The 18,910-nt window shown below is 34.2% G+C and overlaps 1 protein-coding gene across 1 annotated transcript; it reads left to right on the forward strand.

Moving 5' to 3' along the window:
- Positions 1–1,711: 1,711 nt before the first annotated feature.
- LOC141547390 (vomeronasal type-1 receptor 1-like) lies at positions 1,712–2,638 on the forward strand. Its single transcript, XM_074275834.1, has one exon. The coding sequence runs from the start codon at positions 1,712–1,714 to the stop codon at positions 2,636–2,638; it is 927 nt and encodes a 308-aa protein (XP_074131935.1).
- Positions 2,639–18,910: the final 16,272 nt, after the last annotated feature.

Below are 18,910 nucleotides of genomic sequence, written 5' to 3' on the forward strand. Positions count from 1 at the left end.
AGGATCATTGAAATGAAAGAATTTATGAGCTTTGCAATTACAGTAACCTACTGCTGAAAAGAGTTGTATTTTCTCTATGATCACAAGAGGCCCATAAGAGTGTCATAAATGGTTCATTAGTAACTGATGAAAAAACAAAAAAGGGATAGTTCTTCCATGATATCTGACTAGAATAAGTGCAGGTGTATCAGCACCCCTGGCCATAATGATGTGAATGTTGCCTGACAAATCCATCTTAGCCTCACCCAAAATTACAAGTGTTGTCATAGAAAAGTGACGATAGCGTTAAATAACAAATAGGTGGATTTAGAAAATTATAGAGCAAATTCAACTTATAAAGGAAGATGCTATTCACCTCTAGAGGTACAAAGGTACATATAAGCAATGTATAATCTTACATAGATGTATATATATATATATATATATATGCATGTCTATGTAAGTGTGATTATAGATATCTATGTACATGCATGAATGCATTTATATTTGTGTATAAGTTCATTTGTATATGAGTCTAAGCTTATATAGATGTGTAGTCACATAATATGTCTTTATAAATATATATTTAAAATTGTACTTTTCTTTAGGGACTGAAGGAAGAAAAGGAAGAAAAATAAAATATTAAAAAGTACAGAGTGGAAAACAAACAAAGAAACATAAGAGGTAAAGAAAAGATGGTTGTCTCTGAACATGTGTCATACATATTATATAGGGTTTTTTAAAATTAATTTATTAATTAATTAATTTTTACACAAATTTTATGTATAGGTAATTTTCTAGCATTGACAATTGCAACTCTTTTGTTTCAACTTTTCCTCTTCTTGCCCTGCCCCTTCCCCCAGATGACAGGTGGACCAATACATTTTAAATATGTTAAAGTATAAGTTAAAAACAATATATATATATATATATCTATGTATATATACATACATAGATATATATATATATATACATACATACATATATATATATATATATATATATATCCAAACTGTTATTTTGCTGTACAAAAAGAATTGGACTTTGAAATAGTGTACAATTAGCCTGTGAAGGAAATAAAAAATGTAGGCAGACAAAAATATTCTGATTGGGAATTCCATGTAGTGGTTCATAATCAATTCCCAGAGTTATTTCTCTGGGTGAAGCTGGTTCAGTTCATTATTGCTCTATACAGGGTTACTTGATAAGAAACTTTATTACTTTATAATATAAATCATTTCTTATGTTCTATTGTATAAATGGCAAGATATTCTTTTCCTATTTTGCATTTTATTTTTAAATAATAAAGAGACATGTGTTTACTAACTTTTTTTCTGGAAAAAATGACCTGATCATATGAGTCCAGTTTTTATATGATCTTTCAAATATCAATGCAATTCTAAACAAAAGGCAAATGTATTTACATAAGTATACACTCAAATAAATACATAAATACATAAGACATTAAACATAATTCAAAATCCCTATTTAAAAGAATTACAGTACTTCCAATAAGAATATTTGCATCAAGAAAATTAAAAAAAAAATTTGTGGGAGTAAAATATTTTCCAAAAGCTTGTATTTCTGTAACAAGTAAAAATTAATAAAGATGACCTCATTGGTAAGAAATGTGCTGAATCTGATTTTGAACTCCTGGATTTATAATAGGTACTTCTCTCTTTATTTCAGGTCACTTTGCATCTGAATATCATTCTGTCACAGAGAATAAGGAATGCAATCTAAGGAAGATATACTCTGCATTTTATATTTGCTTCAGATTATAATTGGAGTCTTTGGGAATGCTTTACTCCTTTTCTTGAATGGCTTTAATTTAGTCACTGGTCAAAGGATAAGACCAATTGATGCAATTTTTATTAATTTGTTTATTTCCCATGTTGTAATGATTCTTTTCAGGGGAGTTCCTGCTGCAATCCAATTTTGTATCCATAAAATTTTCCTGAGTGACACTGAATGCAAAATCATTGTTTATCTGCAGAGAGTGTCCCGTGGACTTTCACTCTGCAATACCTGCCTCCTAAGTGTCTTCCAGGCCATCACCATCAGTTCCAACAGCCCCAAATGGGTAGTGCTGAAAGCCAAAGCACCAAAGTATATCATTCCATCCTGTGTCTTTATATGGGTATTCAATTTGTTGGTAGATACTTTTGTGCCTCTGAGTGTGACTGCTGTTAGGAATGACACAGTCAATAACCTTAAAAACACCCTAGGATATTGTTCTATAGACTGGTGTGCTGTTTCTATCTCAAAAGCACTTATCTGGAAGACACTTTATGATGCAGTATTTCTAGCATTCATGGCCATTTCCAGTGGCTACATGGTGCTTGTTTTGTTCAGACACCACTGGCAAATCCAATACCTTCATAGCACTAATGTCAACCCTATGGCCACCCCAGAAACCAGAGCCACTAAAGTAATCTTGTTGCTCACGATTATCTTTGTATTCTTTTATTCACTTAGTTCTATCTCTGTTATTGTAATAGCAAAATATAAACATACAAGCCAATGGATTATGTATTTGCCTATATTTTTTACTTTATTTTACTCAACAGTAAGTCCTTTTGTTTTAATCAGTAGTGATTCACAAATCCTCAATTGTAACATTTTCAAAAGAATAAAAAATTCTCATGCTCATTATTAAAGTCTCAGAACTAATACATTTAAACTATGAAATTTCAAAGAAGAAAATAAATTCTAAAATCTCAGTTCAAAACTTCTATTTATGAAAGAGGACACTGAAGTGAAAATGAAAATTCTCTTCATCAGAAAATAAGTCTTTTGCTTTTTCAGGTGTATGGTTCTGTCCACCAAACCAATCATGTTTTTTCAAAGCAACAAGAGTAATGATAAATGATGGTTGATACAAATTCCAAATTGTGTTTCCATCCCTCATGGAAGACACCTTAATTGTTACCAAGTTCAATACCCACAGATGTCAAGAACCAATGACAAAAGAGATCAAGGTTTTGCACAAGTTTAACCCGATATGTAATAAAAAAAAAATTAATGCTATTTTTTCTTCACTAGAAAATCATACTTAAGTACCATGTCTCTATTTTCTAGATTTAGACAATAACTTCGTTTTCCTAATCCTTTTTTTTTTTCTTAAGGTAATGAGATTTTAATAAGTTTTTCCTTCTTCCTCAAATATATCCCAATTATTAAGAAATTTTTAAAAATGGAAAAGTTGGAGTTTGTAAGCACATGCAGAGAGAGGGAGAGAGAGTGACAGAAATAGAAACAGAGAGAGACAGATAGACAGAGACCGAAAGAGACAAAGAAAGAATACTTTTAAAAATATTGACAGTAGAAGCAGTGTGCCTGTTTATTTGCTTTGGTATAATGAGAATAGTTAATTTTGACTCTGAGATTCAAGATCCAATTTCTGGTCACACTACCTAGATTTTGGTGTGTGTGTCTACTGAGCAAGTCCTTTATATTCTGTTTACTTTTTAATTTTTCTCTGGGAACATTATATATAGAATAAGACCAATCAAAATCTGAGATTCCAGGCAAGTCTAAATAGTTTTCTTTATGTACCCAATGTTCCGGATCTTGAAGATAAGAACAGCTATCTCAAATAGAGCTGTATTCACCCTCTGAAACATCCAGTTTTGGAAGGACGTATAAGCCCTAACCCTGCCACCAAGAATGTCTTTAGCTTTTGAGAATGCCATTGAGCTCTTCTATATATGACAAAGAAGTCATAGAATAAATATATTGATTTGGTATAGAATACTTATTTAGGTTTGAGCAACTGCATGACTTTATTTGGCTTAGTTTTATTTATTGACATAAACCCTACTGTTGCAAAGAGGAAGTGTCCAAGGAATAAAGGGAACAAATCTTTTTTGAAGAAGACATAAGATAAAATGTGGTTAAATCCATTCTTCCAAAGTGCTACTTTTGTGCAGGAACTCTGCTAGGTTCCCACATGATCCTCACTACACAATCTATAAAGAACATGAGGCTATCCAACTTCAAAGAACTATGTAAAATAAAAAGTCTTTACCATGCAGAGAAGGAAAATAGGAGGCAGCAATTAAATTAACCAGAGAAGGAACAATAATATTGACAAAGAATTATTTGAAATAAAATTTGTAAGACAAATCAGAGCAGATGTAAAAATCAAAAAATCAGAAAAGGAAATTAAAAAAAAGAAGTATTAAAGAATAAAAAGGAATGAATTCTACTAAAATTTGTAACAGAAAAAGTAAAGTAATCACAATAAAAATGGATTTTTGGTATTTCATGAAGTGATGCATAATTCCTAGAAATTTACATAGTATAAATGAGAATCCCGTCTTGTAAAAGACAGTATGAGAATGATTTCAGAAACCAGCTTTCAAAGAAGTAATGACTGAGGCAGATAAGAGGTGAATACACAAGAATTGATTTCCGAAGGATTAAAGTATCAGAGAATTGGAATGAAAAATTAAGCATTCATAAAGTGCAGAAGCAGAAAAAATTGGGTTGAACAATGACGTTTTTAATTAAAAAAGGTGGCAGATCCAAGATTTCAGAGTAGACAATGCATCTGAGCTGACACTTCTCATCATTCCTTCAGAAATAACTTTAATGCATCAAATGTTATACTGGTGCAAGTTAGTAGAACGATTCTTTATTAGACCCATTTTTCTAGACAAAAATATCTTCAGTCAGAAGCAGAAATATGTGTTACCTATTCTTTTACCCCATGACAAATTCTGAGTTCCAGTTTTTGGGAGAAGAAAAGCAATTGATTTCACAAAGAAAGAAGGGCTCTGGTTTAAGTGTGGAATACAGAGGTAGTAGGGTTCCTAGTTCCAGGTGAACAGATTCAGAGTGAGAGAGATGCACAACTGCATTCCATAGGGATGAGAGAGTCTCGTCCAAAATAAGAACTAGAACTCACATAAAGAGAACAGTAACCATGCCTTTCCCTACATCATAAAATCTTAGAATCACAGAAAACTTGCAAACTGAAAGAGCTAGTTCTGAAAACCACAGGGAAACAAAGAAATAACAATAATGTTCACAATAAAGCCTAAACCTTGAGACAGTGTTACTTCTCAACCACTTCTTCCAAAAGGTGAAGAAAGTCAAATTTTAAATGAAATCCAGAGTTATATAAGTAAGAAAAATTAGCAAAACATCATAATATAATCTCAACAAAAATGTGTTGTGATGACAAGGAAGCTCAAGACATAAACTCAGAAGAATTTAATAACTTTAAAACATTTGCAAGAATAACATCAGTGAAAATTGAAGAATTCAAATTAATACGAGAAACATTCATTAAAAAACCTCAATTAAGAAAGATAAACAAGAGAAAACTATTTAGTCTTTTATTATCTCTAAATTCTAGATAAAGACATTAAAATTATCTTGCTAATCTTTCTCTCTCTACAAAATATAGAGAATTGTATAGAATATAGGATAAGTATCGCAAATAGCCTATTTCAACTTAATCCCCAAACTATTTTCATTCATTTATTACATACTATTGGAATGTTTCTAAATTTTAAAAACAAAATAATGAATAAAAAACATACATTCAGAAAAACACATAATAAATGTATTCCTACTATTCCCCTAAATGTGTCATCCCATTTTTTTTAACCAAAAGCTTGAAAAAATATTATGAGCATCATGTTTTATCTATAGATAATAAAAGCTTTAGTTTCCAAAGACTGCATCACAAAAGTCACTATCAAGCTATTTTTTATCATCAGATTGAGTGTTGGTTTTGGTTTTCTTGTTTGTTTCAGAATGTTAATGTGCATCTTTTACTATGTCCATCTTTCTTGATCATAACTCAAATGTTATGTTAATTAAATCTAAGCTCCTCCAATGGAGGTTAATACTAATAAAGCTAATTAAGCATGTGCTATGGCACATGGTTCTGTTATGTGGCCACATTTTGAACCTTTGTGTTCTATCATATTTTACAGTCTTTGAATTTGTGTTGGAGAAGATAATATAGATCACCAATTTGACTTCACACCAATCCCTTATCTTTATGGCCAACTTATACTATCCTGGAAACAGAATATGTTCCTACCATCAATTCTAACATATATTCTATCATATCTGAAGATGAGTAGACTAATAGCTAGTGATGCTAGTATTTCCAATGAAAGTGTCCATTTCAATCAATCAGGACCTGCTCTGTAAATGCCAGACACTTTTTTTTTTCCAATCAGGCTATTACCATGACCTACTGGCTACCATCCCTTCATGAGCCCTCTTGCTCAGAATTCAACTTAAACTTTATTTCAACATTGTCTTATTAAATTAGCATTATCAAAGAGCATTGAAGCTTGGGGTTTTTTATTAGAGAAATAAATCCTGATAGTGCTTCATTATCAAGCCAGACTTCTGGATCAATTAAATCCAGACAAAGCAAAAATAGGAGGAATTCACAAGGGAATTTGGAAAAAAATTGATTCAATCATCAGACAACCAGGTGATAGACAAAATAGAGGATTTTATTTAATTCAAGAAACCCGACGTCAAATAGAATGTATTATTCATTTTATCCTCCAAATCCTGAACATGTCATGCAAGCTCTTTGTCATGTTTTGTTTATTTTATAATTTTTATTATACCTTTTTATTTACAAGATATATGCATAGGTAATTTTTCAGCACTGACAATTGAAAAACCTTTTGTTCCAACTTTTCCCCTCATTCCACCTACCCCTTCCCCCAGATGGCAGGTTGATCAATACATGTTAAATGTGTTAAAGTATAAGTTAAATACAATACAAGTATACATGTCCAAACAGTTATTTTGCTGTACAAAAAGAACCGGACTTTGAAATAATGTGCAATTAGCCTGTGAAGGAAATAAAAAATGCAGGCGGACAAATCTAGAGGGATTGGGAATTCTATGTAGTGGTTCATAGTCATCTCCCAGAGTTCTTTTGCTGGGTGTAGATGGTTCAGTTCATTACTGTTTTGGTTCATCTCATTATGGGTATCTCTGTTGTGGGTATATAGAAAGTACACATGGATAATTTGATTTTACTGATATAAAAGAAAAAAAAAGGAGGGGGTGTAGTAAAGGGAAGGGGGTAGTATCAGAAAAAGGGGAGGGAGTGATAAAAAGAGGGAAACTGCATCCCAGGAAGAGGCATAGAAAATACACCATATCTGAGGGAATTTAGAGAGGGGGAGAATCATTGTGTAAATCTTACTCTCATCAGAAGAGGCTCAAAGAGTAAATAATTGTCATATTTGTTTTTCAGAGAATTCTCTCTCACCTCATTAAAAGGGGGGAGAGGAAAAGGGAAAAGGAAAAGGAGAATAAGGGAAGGGACATGGAGGGAGGGGGGAGGGATACTAAAAAAAAGGGAGGGCTGTGCATCACAAGGGGGGCCTATAAATTAAATATTGGGGAAGGGGTTCAGGGGGGTCAAGGGAAAAAGCATAATTTGGGGATAATATGATGGCAGGAAATACAGAATTAGTAATTTTAACTGTAAATGTGAATGGGATGAACACTCCCATCAAACGGAGAAAGATAGCAGACTATATAAAAAATCAGAACCCTACAATATGTTGTTTACAGGAAACACACTTAAAGCAGGGAGATACATATAGAGTAAAGGTAAAAGGTTGGAGCAGAATCTATTATGCTTCAGGTAAAGCCAAAAAAGCAGGGGTAGCTATCCTTATCTCAGATCAAACAAAAGCAGAAGTTGATCTAATTAAAAGAGATAAGGAAGGAAACTATATCTTGCTGAAAGGTAGCATAAATAATGAAGCCATATCAATACTAAACATATATGCACCAAGTGGTATAGCATCTAACTTTCTAAAGGAAAAGTTAAGAGAGTTGCAAGAAAAAATAGACAGTAAAACTATAATAGTGGGAGATCTCAACCTTGCACTCTCAGATTTACACAAATCAAACCACAAAACAAGCAAGAAAGAAATTTCAAAAGTAAATAGAACATTAGAAAAACTAGGTATGATAGACCTTTGGAGAAAACTGAATGGCAATAGAAAGGAATATACTTTCTTCTCAGCAGTTCATGGCTCCTATACAAAAATTGACCATATATTAGGACATAAAGATCTCAAAATTAAATGTAGGAAGGCAGAAATAATAAATGCCTTCTTCTCAGACCACAATGCAATAAAAGCTACATTCAGTAAAAAGTTAGGGATAAATAGACCAAAAAGTAATTGAAAACTGAATAATCTCATCTTAAAGAATGACTGGGTGAAAGAGCAAATTATAGAAACAATTAATAATTTCACCCAAGATAATGACAATGATGAGACATCATACCAAAATCTGTGGGATGCAGCTAAAGCAGTAATAAGGGGAAATTTTATATCTTTAGAGGCTTATTTGAAGAAAATAGAGAAAGAGAAGATTAACGAATTGGGCTTGCAACTTAAAAGGCTAGAAAAAGAACAAATTAAAAACCCCCAACCAAAAATTAAACTTGAAATACAAAAATTAAAAGGAGAAATCAATAATATTGAAAGTAAAAAAAACTATTGAATTAATAAATAAAACCAAGAGTTGGTTTTATGAAAAAGCCAATAAAATAGATAAACCTTTGGTAAATTTGATCAGAAAAAAGAAAGAGGAAAATCAAATTGTTAGTCTTACAAATGGAAAGGGGGATCTTTCCACCAATGAAGAGGAAATTAGAGAAATAATAAGGAGTTACTTTGCCCAACTTTATGCCAATAAATTTGATAACTTAAGTGAAATGGATGACTTCCTTCAAAAATATAGGCTTTCTAGATTAACAGAGGAGGAAATAAATTGCTTCAATAGCCCCATTTCAGAAAAAGAAATAGAACAAGCTATTAATCAACTCCCCAGGAAAAAATCCCCTAGACCAGATGGATTTACATGTGAATTCTACCAAACATTTAAAGAACAATTAGGCCCAATGCTATATAAACTATTTGAAAAAATAGGGGATGAAGGAGTCCTACCAAACTCCTTTTATGACACAGACATGGTACTGATACCTAAACCAGGTAGATCGAAAACTGAGAAAGAAAATTATAGACCAATTTCCTTAATGAATATTGATGCTAAAATCTTAAATAAGATATTAGCAAAAAGACTTCAGAAAATCATCCCCAGGATAATACACTATGATCAAGTAGGATTCATACCAGGAATGCAGGGCTGGTTTAATATTAGGAAAACTATTAGTATAATTGACCATATTAATAATCAAATTAATAAAAACCATATGATCATCTCAATAGATGCAGAAAAAGCATTTAACAAAATCCAACATCCATTCCTACTAAAAACTCTTGAGAGTATAGGAATAAATGGACTATTCCTTAGAATAATCAGGAGCATATATTTAAGACCGTCAGTAAGCATAATATGCAATAGAAATAAACTGCAACCTTTCCCAGTAATATCTGGATTGAAACAAGGTTGCCCACTATCACCATTAGTATTCAATACAGTACTAGAAACGCTAGCCTCGGCAATAAGAGCCGAGAAAGAGATTCAAGGAATTAGAGTAGGAAATGAGGAAATCAAAAAATCACTCTTTGCAGATGACATGATGGTATACTTAGAGAACCCCAAAGACTCTGCTAAAAAGCTATTAGAAATAATTCAGAATTTTAGCAAAGTGGCAGGATACAAAATAAATCCACATAAATCCTCAGCATTCTTATATATTACCAACAAGATGCAACAGCAAGAGATACAAAGAGAAATTCCATTCCAAACAAGTATAAAGTATTTGGGAATCCATCTACCAAAGAATAGTCTGGAATTATATGAGAAAAATTACAAAACACTTGCTACAAAAATAAAGTCAGATTTAAATAATTGGAAAGACATTCAGTGCTCTTGGATAGGCCGAGCGAATATAATAAAGATGACAATACTCCCCAAACTCATCTATTTATTTAGTGCTATACCAATCAGACTCCCCAGAAACTATTTCAATGACCTAGAAAAAATAACAACAAAATTCATATGGAAGAATAAAAGGTCGAGAATTGCAAGGGAACTAATGAAAAAAAAGTCAGAGGAAGGTGGTCTAAGTGTACCTGATCTAAAGCTATATTATATAGCAGCAGTCACCAAAACCATTTGGTACTGGCTAAGAAATAGAACGGTAGATCAGTGGAACAGATTAGATACAAAGGACAAAAAAGGGTACATCTATAGCAATCTTATCATTGACAAACCCAAAGATACCAACATTAGGGACAAAAATTCATTAATCGGAAGAAACTGTTGGGAAAACTGGAAATTAGTATGGCAGAAATTAGATATGGATCCACACTTAACACCATATGCCAAGATAAGATCAAAATGGGTCCATGATTTAGGCATAAAGAATGAGATCATAAATAGATTAGAGGAACAGAGAATAGTCTACCTATCAGACCTGTGGAGGAGGAAGGAATTTATGACCAGAAGAGAATTAGAGATCATTATTGATCACAAAATAGAAGATTTTGATTACATCAAACTAAAAAGTTTCTGTACAAACAATACTAATGCAAACAAGATTAGAAGGGAAGTAACAAATTGGGAAAATATTTTTAAAAGGAAAGGTTTTGACAAAGGTCTCATTTCCAAAATATATAGAGAACTGACCCTGATTTATATGAAACCGAACCATTCTCCAATTGATAAATGGTCAAAGGATATGAACAGACAATTCTCAGATGATGAAATTGAAAGTATTTCCACTCATATGAAAGAGTGTTCCAAATCACTACTGATCAGAGAAATGCAAATTAAGACAACTCTGAGATACCACTACACACCTGGCAGATTGGCTAAGATGACAAGAACAAATGATGATGAAAGTTGGAGGGGATGTGGGAAAACTGGGACACTGATACATTGTTGGTGGAGTTGTTAAAGAATCCAGCCATTCTGGAGAGCAATTTGGAACTATGCCCAAAAAGTTGTCAAACTGTGCATACCCTTTGACCCAGCATTGCTATTATTGGGATTATATCCCAAAGAAATACTAAAGAGTGGAAAGGGACCTGTATGTGCCAAAATGTTTGTGGCAGCTCTTTTTGTTGTAGCTAGAAACTGGAAGTTGAATGGGTGTCCATCAATTGGAGAATGGTTGGGTAAATTGTGGTATATGAAGGTTATGGAATATTATTGCTCTGTAAGAAATGACCAGCAGGAGGAATACAGAGAGGCTTGGAGAGACTTAAATCAACTGTTGCTGAGTGAAATGAGCAGAACCAGAAGATCACTATACACTTCAACAACAATACTGTATGAGGATGTATTCTGATGGAAGTGGAAATCTTCAACATAAAGAAGATCCAACTCACTTCCAGTTGATCAATGATGGACAGAAATAACTACACCCAGAGAAGGAACACTGGGAAGCGAATGTAAATTGTTAGCACTACTGTCTATCTACCCAGGTTACTTATACCTTCGGAAGCTAATAATTAATGTGCAACAAGAAAATGGTATTTACACACATATATTGTATCTAGGTCATATTGTAACACATGTAAAATGTATGGGATTACCTGCCATCGGGGGGAGGTAGTGGAGGGAGGGAGGGGATAATTTGGAAAAATGAATTAAAAAAAAAAAAAAAAAGAAGTGCCAACTGGCCCAGTCACTGGCCAAAGATTAAGACAGACACCCACATGTCTGGCATAGGAGCATCTATAGCAGCTGAAGTTAATGCTACCCCTTTGAGATGTACTTTTGAAGGTGAAACAGGAGTTTTTACTCCTTTTATTATTGAAAAAATCCCCATCAATCTTTGGGGAAGAGACATTTTACAACAATTAAGATTAAAAATTAGTAATTTAGTTTTTTAGCAGGACTGCTGTTGAAGGCCTGCCAACACTTTCTCCTATTCCTATCCAATGGAAAACTGATATACCAGTGTGGATAGAACAGTGGCCTTTATGTAGTGATGAAATTCAGAGATTATTAGATATAGTACAGGAGAAAGTTGACCAAGGACACTTACAACCTTCTCTAAGTCCTTGGAATTCCCTGTATTTGTTGTAAGAAAGAAATCTCGAAAATGGAGGATGCTGATTGATTTATGAAAGGTAAATGAACAGATGGAAACTACTGGAACTCTTCAGCCTGGACTTCCATCTACTACTCAGTTGCCTAGAGAATGGCTTCTGTGGCTTATAGACATTAAGGATTGTTTCTATTCTATCCCTCTAGATAAGGAGGATATGAAAAGATTTGCCTTTTCAGTGCCCAGCATTAATGTAGCTGAGCCTTATGAAAGATATGAATGGACAGTTTTGCCACAGGAAATGAAAAACAGTCCTACTATGTGTCAAATGTATGTTGCTACTGCACTTATTCCAGTAAGAAAAACATTTCCAAAAGTAATGTCATTACATTATGTGGACAATATATTGGGATGTGCACCTGAGGAACAAATGTTAGAAGCATGTCTACAAAAGATCACTAAGGAATTATGAATTGCACGTAGTTCCAGAAAAAAAAATTCAAAGGCATGCTCCTTTTCAATATTTAGGATATGAAGTATATCCTAAGGTGCTTACAGTGCAAAAACTGTCCTTAAGAACAGAGAAGCTAAATAACTTAAATGATTTTCAGAAATTGATAGGAGATACCTAATGGATGTGTCCAGTGTTAAGCTTGACTACCTATCAATTGCAACCATTATATGACATTTTAAGAGAAGACAGTGCTTTAAACTCACAAAACCAGCTTTCAAAAAATCTCAAGGCACTTTGAGAGAAGTTGAACTGGCTTTATCCAATGTGGTTGAAAGAGTAATTCAAAAACTCTTGGAAATATTGATTTTTGCTACACGAGGCACCCACAGCAGTCCTTCATCAAGGAGACAGTGTGATTGAGTGGGTGAACCTCCCAGGACAACAAGAACAAAGTCTTATTCCTTACCCAGTGCTTGTGGCTAGAATTTTATTAAAGGACATAAAGCAAGCAATACAATTATCTGGGATAAGACCTGACAATATATACACCTTTTATACTAATGCACAAGTTAATGTGTGCTGTGAAACCATCCTAAAGTGGCAAATTTTATTAGCCATGGCTCCACATTTTACACATGGGTTTCCATTAAAGATAACCAGACTATTACATAATTGCAGATAGATTTTTGAAGAAAAGTTTCTAAAGTTCCTTCTAAAGGACCAACTATCTTTACAGATGGATCCAAACATAATATTTGCACTGTATTATCTCATGTCCTAACTATAAAGAGAGTAGTCAGAACTCTTTTTCAATCCGCTCCACAGAATGAATTGTATGCAATCATTCTAGCTCTTGCTTATTATCCAGGAGATATAAATATAACATCTTATTTGGACTATTCAGTAGGTGTGGTAAAAGAACTGCCACAGCCCAAATAAAATTTGTAGCCTCTAATATATATCATCCCTTTAAGGAACTTCAAGAGCAAGTGAGAAAGCATCCAGGTAAGATTTATATCTTGCATGTACTTCCCCAGTATTAAACTTATGGTCCCCTCTTGCAGTTACACAGCTCTCCCTCTTTAGAACCCCTCTCTTGTCCCTTTGAATTCCTTCCCCTTTCTTGTATCCCCTTATTACTCTTTCCCTTTACCCTTTTCCTCTCTCACTTTTTAATGAGGTGAGAACAGATTCTCTGTAACACAAATATGTCAATTATTTTCTCTTTGAGCCAACTCTTATGAGAGTAAGATTCACACAATGTTCCTCCCCCTCTCTAAATTCCCTCAGATATGATAGATTGCCTTTGCCTCTTTGTAGGATGTAGTTTCCCTCTTTATATATATATATATATATATATATATATATATATATATATATATATATATATATATCAGTAAAATCCAATTATACGTGTAGTTTTTATGTATATCCACCACAGAAATACAGTTCCCAAGAGTTCCTTTTACATTTTTACACTTTTCTTGAGTCCTATGGTTGGAGATCAAATTTTTTGTTTAGATCTGTTGTTTTTTTTTTCCTTAGAAACAAATGGAATTCATCATTTTCATTGTTCCATGGAAGAAAATGCTCAGCTTAGTTGGGTAGTTTATTCTTGGCTGCATTCCAATTTCTTTTGCCTTTCGTAATATCAGATTCCAGGACCTTTGATTCTTTAATGTGGAAGTAGCCATATTTTGAGTGATTCTTATTGTGACACCTCTGTATTTGAATTATTTTTTCCTGGGTCCTTGTAATATTTTTGCCTTAGTCTGATGGTTTTGAAATTTGATGACAATATTCCTTGGAGTTTTTAATTTAGGGTTTTTTTTCAGAAGGTGTTTGATGAATTCTTTCAATGCCTGTTTTGCCTTCTGATCCTATTACATCTGGGCAGTTCTCTTCAATGATTTCCTGTAAAATAGTATCTAGGCTCTTTTTTTTCATCATCATTTTTGGGAAGTCCAATCATCCTCAGCTTATCTCTGCTAGATCTTTTTTCCAGGTGTGTGTGATATTTTTCCAAGTAGATATTTAATATGATTTCTAATTTTTCATTTTTTTTTTGGTTTTGCATGACTAATTCTTGATGTCTCAATGAATCATTCATTTCTACTTGTTCAGTACTGATTTTTAATGAGTTATTTTCTTCATTAGCTTTTTTAAAACTTATTTTTGTATATGTCCAATCGAGTTTTTAAACAAGTTGTTTTGTTCTATGGAATTTTTTTTCCATTTCACTAATTTTTTAGTGAGTTATTTTCTTTTTCCAATTTACAAATCCTACTTTCCTGAGAGCCCTTTACCTTTTCCAATTCACAAATTCTGTTTCCCTACACTTCCTGGGAGTTTTTTTTTTTTCAAGATGTTGTTACTCTCTTGCATAGTTTCTCTTTCCTTTCCCCATTTTTCTTCTACCTTTCTTTTGAGGTGTTAAATAGTCTCTTCTAGGAGAGCCTTTTGTGTTGGGGATCAAGAATTGTCTGGATACTGTCTGCTATTAGTCTCCTCGGGGTTGAAAACCTGCCTCTCTTTTTCTGTATAGAAGCTATTGATTGTCCTTTTGATTTTTTTTACTCATTTTTTAAAAGATGTAGGGTCTGCCTTCAGGGCCAAGAGGTTACCAGTTTCCTCTGCAAAGCTGGGATAGGTGGCAACCAGCTACAAAGAGCTTTGAGTTAGGGGAGTGTTCTGGGAAAAGTTCCTCACCGGAAATGACTCAGACCTTCTGGGGGAGCTGTGGAAGTGCCCTAAGATGAACCCCACTGTGCAGATTAAAGACTGTCCTGAGGCTAAAGGCTGAGTAGTAAAAATGTCACTACCTCAAGCCAAAGCCTGCCTTGGGGCTGTGAGTATTAGCAGTTGCCCAGAAAATTCCTGCATGACACTAGAAGTGGCCTAGCCTAGGGAAGCTCAGTTGCTCTAGGAAGTACTATTGCCCCAGGCCGAGCCCCCTTACTGGACAGATTAGAGACTGCCCACTAGAGCCCCCTGCTGCAAATTACCACTGCACAGCTGTGTTGTGATCTTTGCTGAGTCACTTCCGGTTTTGGATGGGTATGTTAGAATTTGTGAAGTTTTGGCATTTTTAGTGTAACCTCTACTTTTGGCTTTAATTTCTCTACTGGTCTACTGCTTTGCAATCAAGACAGAGCTGTCAGTTTGTGGCATAGTCTTCTCTATAACTTTTCTAGTCACATAGGTCACCTCTGCTGCTGGTCTGCTTTAGATGCTAGCCTCTCCTACCTTCCTGCTTGCCCTGGCCTGCTCTGGCGACTCAGGAAAAACCTGTTTTGGCAATATTCCAGATTATCTTTGGCTGCTGAGTTGTTGTACTTCTAATTTTTATGAATTTTACCAGTTAAGCACTATTTCTGAGGCTGAATTTAATAATTTGTCATGAAGGCATGAGAGGAGCTTAGAAAGTCCCATGTGCCTTTTCTGCCATCACAGCTCTGCCATGTTTTTGTAACTGCAGTGTAGGTAAACTAATAAAGAGTACAGGCTAAATAGAGTAAGTCTCCCAAACTGGTTTAACTTTTCATTTATGCTTCTAGTTTTAACACAAACTCATGCCTGTATGTTTCCAAATATTAAATGCAAACCAAAGCAAAAAAAAATACACACACAAGAATACATAAAATTTAAATCACTCTACTTTTATCTCAATGTCTTACTAGATATATTTTTTCTTTTAAGCAAACTCCTAAAGATATATCATCATTATATTATATCAATAAATCATACTAGTAGTAAATTCACAGGGCTGCTTTGACTATCAAAAGATTTGTCTCTACAATAAAGTATTTAATTAATTATAATAATTTTCAGAAAGAATAGGATTGATGAGTATTTTTTTAGATCTCTAGATTTCAGGAAATTGTTCCCAGATACACCAATGCACAGAAATCACTCTCTGTAATTCTTCCTTTCATATTATTAAGCAGAAAAAAAGTTTCTCCCCACAATGTAAAGTGTTGCTCCTTTAGACCATAGTAATTAGTCACTTTTAATAACTGCTGGGCATGTTTACTTGGACAAAGGGATGTCATGACATGACAGATTCCTTCTACCAATTTTTGTTTTTGAGGTGATGGTGTAATTGCTGTTCTTGGGGGAGATGAGCTCAAAAAAGGCTGTGCTTATAAATCCAGGTCTGACCAGCCCCACAGAGCATACAGAAGCAAACTTGTACAAACACACACACACACACACACACACACACACACACACACACACACACTCAAAATTGTAGCCACTTCTTTGGCAGCACAGATCAGACTGGTGAGTAACTTTACATTTTTGTCACAGAGATCAGACTGCTAGAACTCTCACCTAAGGGAAGGAATTATTTTTTTCAGTATTTGGGATGCAGAAGAGACCTTGACGCCTCAGTAGGGATTATTCCCTTTGTAGATTACAGCAGGGGCATATTAGATTTTCTTCAGCACTTTTCTGGTACCTCTGTTTTATCTCCCCACTTAAGTGGTTCTGACCAGGTTAAAGGGAGTGATGGAGATGCAGTGCTGAGCTGGTTATGATTCAGGACACTGGCAGATTCTGCACTGAAACACTTCTGGGAGAAAACGATATCCTGGTTGTTCCCTTTCTCAATTTATCAGGAAAGGAGTTAGAACTTATGAATCTGAGCTCAACTTAGGAGAAGGAGAAGCTCTAATCTCTGATTCAGGCTGAATGTGTGAGAAAAGTCACTGTGAGCTGTGCAAGGTCAGAGTCCATCTGAAGGTGCTTTGGCAGAGCATTCTGGGCTTAGACCCCTGGCTGCTGCACACAGGGGCTTCAGGCCCTTCTCCTGTGACCCCCATGCTTTCTTCCCTCACACAGGTGGCTGGACTGGAAATAATGTGGATTCCAGTCTTGGAGGTCCTGTGAGGGTCTGAACCCTTTCTCTCTGTCAGAGAATTATGGAGCATAAAAGAAGTCAGATAAGTTGACTAAAATCACCCATTTTATATGTGAGGTAACTGAGGTCAAGGGAACTATGTGATTTTTTTTCACAGTCAAAGGAAGTTATTGGGGTTACATTTCAGTGCCTTGGCTCTCTGCCTGCTTTTTAGCTCCTTCTCCTGTCCTCTTCTCCTCCCTGGTTGTCCTTTGTGCTTGTTTGATTTCAATGTAGCTTTTAGTATTTGATTAACTGGAAGGTACTCTCAATGTTATTTTTCTTCCTTTCTTCCTGTCTTTCCTTTTTCTTTATTCTTTTATAGGAATCTAACTTCTGTCACTCTTGTAATCAAGAGTTAATTTAGAATCAAGCACTTCCTACATTTTAATTATTGTTGAGGCAAGTAGGATTAACTGATTTACCCAGGGTCACAAAGCTAGAAACTATTAAATGTCTGAATTTGAACTCAAGTCCTCCTGACTTCAGCACCAGTTCTCTATCCACTGAGCCATCTGGATGACCTGAATTCCTTAATTTTTAAATGTATTTTTTACTAACTGGAAAAAGCAATTAGTTCTCTTCCTAAATGCCTCAGGTGCCCTGGATGCCCATGAATCATGGTAAAGTGGCAAGGACATTCAAATGAGAAGCAATGGACTTTGGGGGCACAGAAATGTATCTGACAGAAACAGGGAATGTATTCTGCAATGCAAAGAAATACAATATAGTTTTACATTTTCTTATTCATATAATGATGATAACAATTTTGAAAGTAATTTTTGTCTATGAGCTGATATTTTATACCACCAATTTATTAGGGAGTATTCATTTCTTCAATAAGAATCAATTATTTGACATTATTTTATGATGATTCAATTATTAGTAAGATTCAAAAAGCAATATCAACAATAACTTATAAACTGTATTAACCCTTCTTCTCTCCAGGGTTTGATCTAGATATATTTAATTTTTTTGTCATGTGGCCTACAATCCATGTGAATGAGATTATTTCTTTAAATTTCATTCTTTTGTCACAGCAGTATTCTGTTATACCCTTAGGAAATCGATTTCTTTAGCATATATTCAGACAAAAAAATTGTTACACTGAAAACCAAGAAATAGTTAAGAATCTTTGAAGTTACTGTACTAAGATTTTCTGCATTATGATGTTGCATTTTGTTTAATTAGGAAATTCATTATACTGGTATGAACATTTATTGGGCAAGAACCTGCTTGCAAATATTAGGAAAGAGAAAGGGCCTATAAAATAATCCTATTGGAAGATGTTTGGCAAGTCAACATTTTATGTCAGAAAGTGTCTTCTATTAGTATGGTCTAATTATCCATCTGAATGAGGCAGGTACGGAAGTAGGAAAAGAACTCAGAAAGATTTATTGGTGAAGATGAGCCCATGAGAGATATAGACTAAACTATGGAAGCTCATTTGTCAATAGCAGAAATGTATTAAAGTCAAGAAGAAAGCCACTGTATGCTATCAAGGATTTGTATCAGCAAGTTGTAGTCAAATAATAAATATTTGCTGAAAGTCAGCAAGAGCCAGAGAATCATCACTGTATTGTCTGAAACAAAA

Source organism: Sminthopsis crassicaudata, chromosome 6 (genome assembly GCF_048593235.1).
Source record: "Sminthopsis crassicaudata isolate SCR6 chromosome 6, ASM4859323v1, whole genome shotgun sequence".
Taxonomy (NCBI): domain Eukaryota; kingdom Metazoa; phylum Chordata; class Mammalia; order Dasyuromorphia; family Dasyuridae; genus Sminthopsis; species Sminthopsis crassicaudata.

What these genes read in the sequence shown, in the direction of transcription:
- LOC141547390 (XM_074275834.1), top strand. Translation starts at nt 1,712, where the DNA reads ATGCAATCTAAGGAAGATATACTCTGCATTTTATATTTGCTTCAGATT.